This window comes from Acomys russatus, chromosome 4 (genome assembly GCF_903995435.1).
Source record: "Acomys russatus chromosome 4, mAcoRus1.1, whole genome shotgun sequence".
In the NCBI taxonomy this organism is placed as follows: domain Eukaryota; kingdom Metazoa; phylum Chordata; class Mammalia; order Rodentia; family Muridae; genus Acomys; species Acomys russatus.
The window spans coordinates 19,448,553-19,449,692 of record NC_067140.1 but is presented as its reverse complement, the minus strand read 5'-3'; the positions used below and the strand labels follow the sequence as shown (position 1 = coordinate 19,449,692).

The 1,140-nt window shown below is 46.2% G+C and overlaps 1 protein-coding gene across 1 annotated transcript; it reads right to left on the bottom strand.

Moving 5' to 3' along the window:
- Window positions 1-262: 262 nt before the first annotated feature.
- LOC127188369 (60S ribosomal protein L32-like) lies at window positions 263-672 on the bottom strand. Its single transcript, XM_051144851.1, has one exon. It carries the CDS (start codon window positions 614-616, stop codon window positions 263-265), a length of 354 nt encoding a protein of 117 aa, XP_051000808.1. The 5' UTR covers window positions 617-672.
- Window positions 673-1,140: the final 468 nt, after the last annotated feature.

Here is a 1,140-nt window from a genome sequence, read left to right as displayed (position 1 = left end):
GATTTAGACTCCTCCTCCTGGCCCCCCTGCCCCCCCCATGTAAACTTATTTTAAGTTTTGATAATAGAGTGCAAAAGTAATAGAACCGATGAGTATGTGAACTGTTGGGATACTATGCTTTTCCCTGAGAAAGGTGTGTGCTCCTCTTCCCTTTTCTCCATGCACCCTCTGGAAGCATCAGTCTCCGGGGCCCTAAACTATCCTGGAAACCACAACTGCTTGAGACAGAGGACACCTAACTGTGGGCGCCCAACCACAACCGCTAGCTACACCTGCCACACGACCCCCACCCAAGGCTCTTAGAGGAAACATTGTGAGCAATCTCAGCACAGTAAGATTTGTTGCACATCAGCAGCACTTCCAGCTCCTTGACATTGTGGACAAGAAACTTCCAGAAGCCGCTAGGCAGCATGTGCTTGGTCTTCTTGTTGCTCCCATAACCAATGTTGGGCATCAGGATCTGGCCCTTGAATCTTCTCCACACCCTGTTGTCAATACCTCTGGGTTTCAGCCAGTTTCGCTTAATTTTGACATATCGGTCTGACAGGTGCCTGATGAACTTCTTGGCCCTCTTTTTAACGATCTTGGGCTTCACCAGAGGCCGGAGGGCAGCCATGATGCTGCAAAGGAGATGGCAGCCACCTCGCAGGCAGCGTCGAGGAAGAAGGAAGAGCTATCCTTTTATTTTAATAGTGTTGTTCAATATTTAGACGCATTATCTCTATAAGTGGCTCCCAGTACTGTCAATCAAAAGCTGGTAAGTTATAGTCCTGGGACATTCTATTTCTGCTTCCCACATTTTTAAAATCAATCAATCAATTAATTAATTAATTTTTGTTTTTTTGTTTTTGATTTGGAGACAGGGTTTCTCCGTGTAGCCCTGGCTGTCCTGGAACTTACTTTGTAGACCAGGCTGTCCTGGAACTCTGCCTCTGCCTCTGCCTCCCAAATGCTGGGACTAAAGGCCTGTGCCACCATGCCTTGCTCTGCTGCTGGTTTTTGATAAAGTTTTATTGCAGCACAGCCTTGCGTATTCGTTTACTTATTGTCTGTTTTCATGCTATGTGGAAGCTTAGTCATTACCATGGAAACCATATGGCTGGCAAAGCTGAAGATATTACTATGTGGCCCTTTATAGAA

What these genes read in the sequence shown, in the direction of transcription:
- LOC127188369 (XM_051144851.1), bottom strand. Translation starts at nt 616, where the DNA reads ATGGCTGCCCTCCGGCCTCTGGTGAAGCCCAAGATCGTTAAAAAGAGG.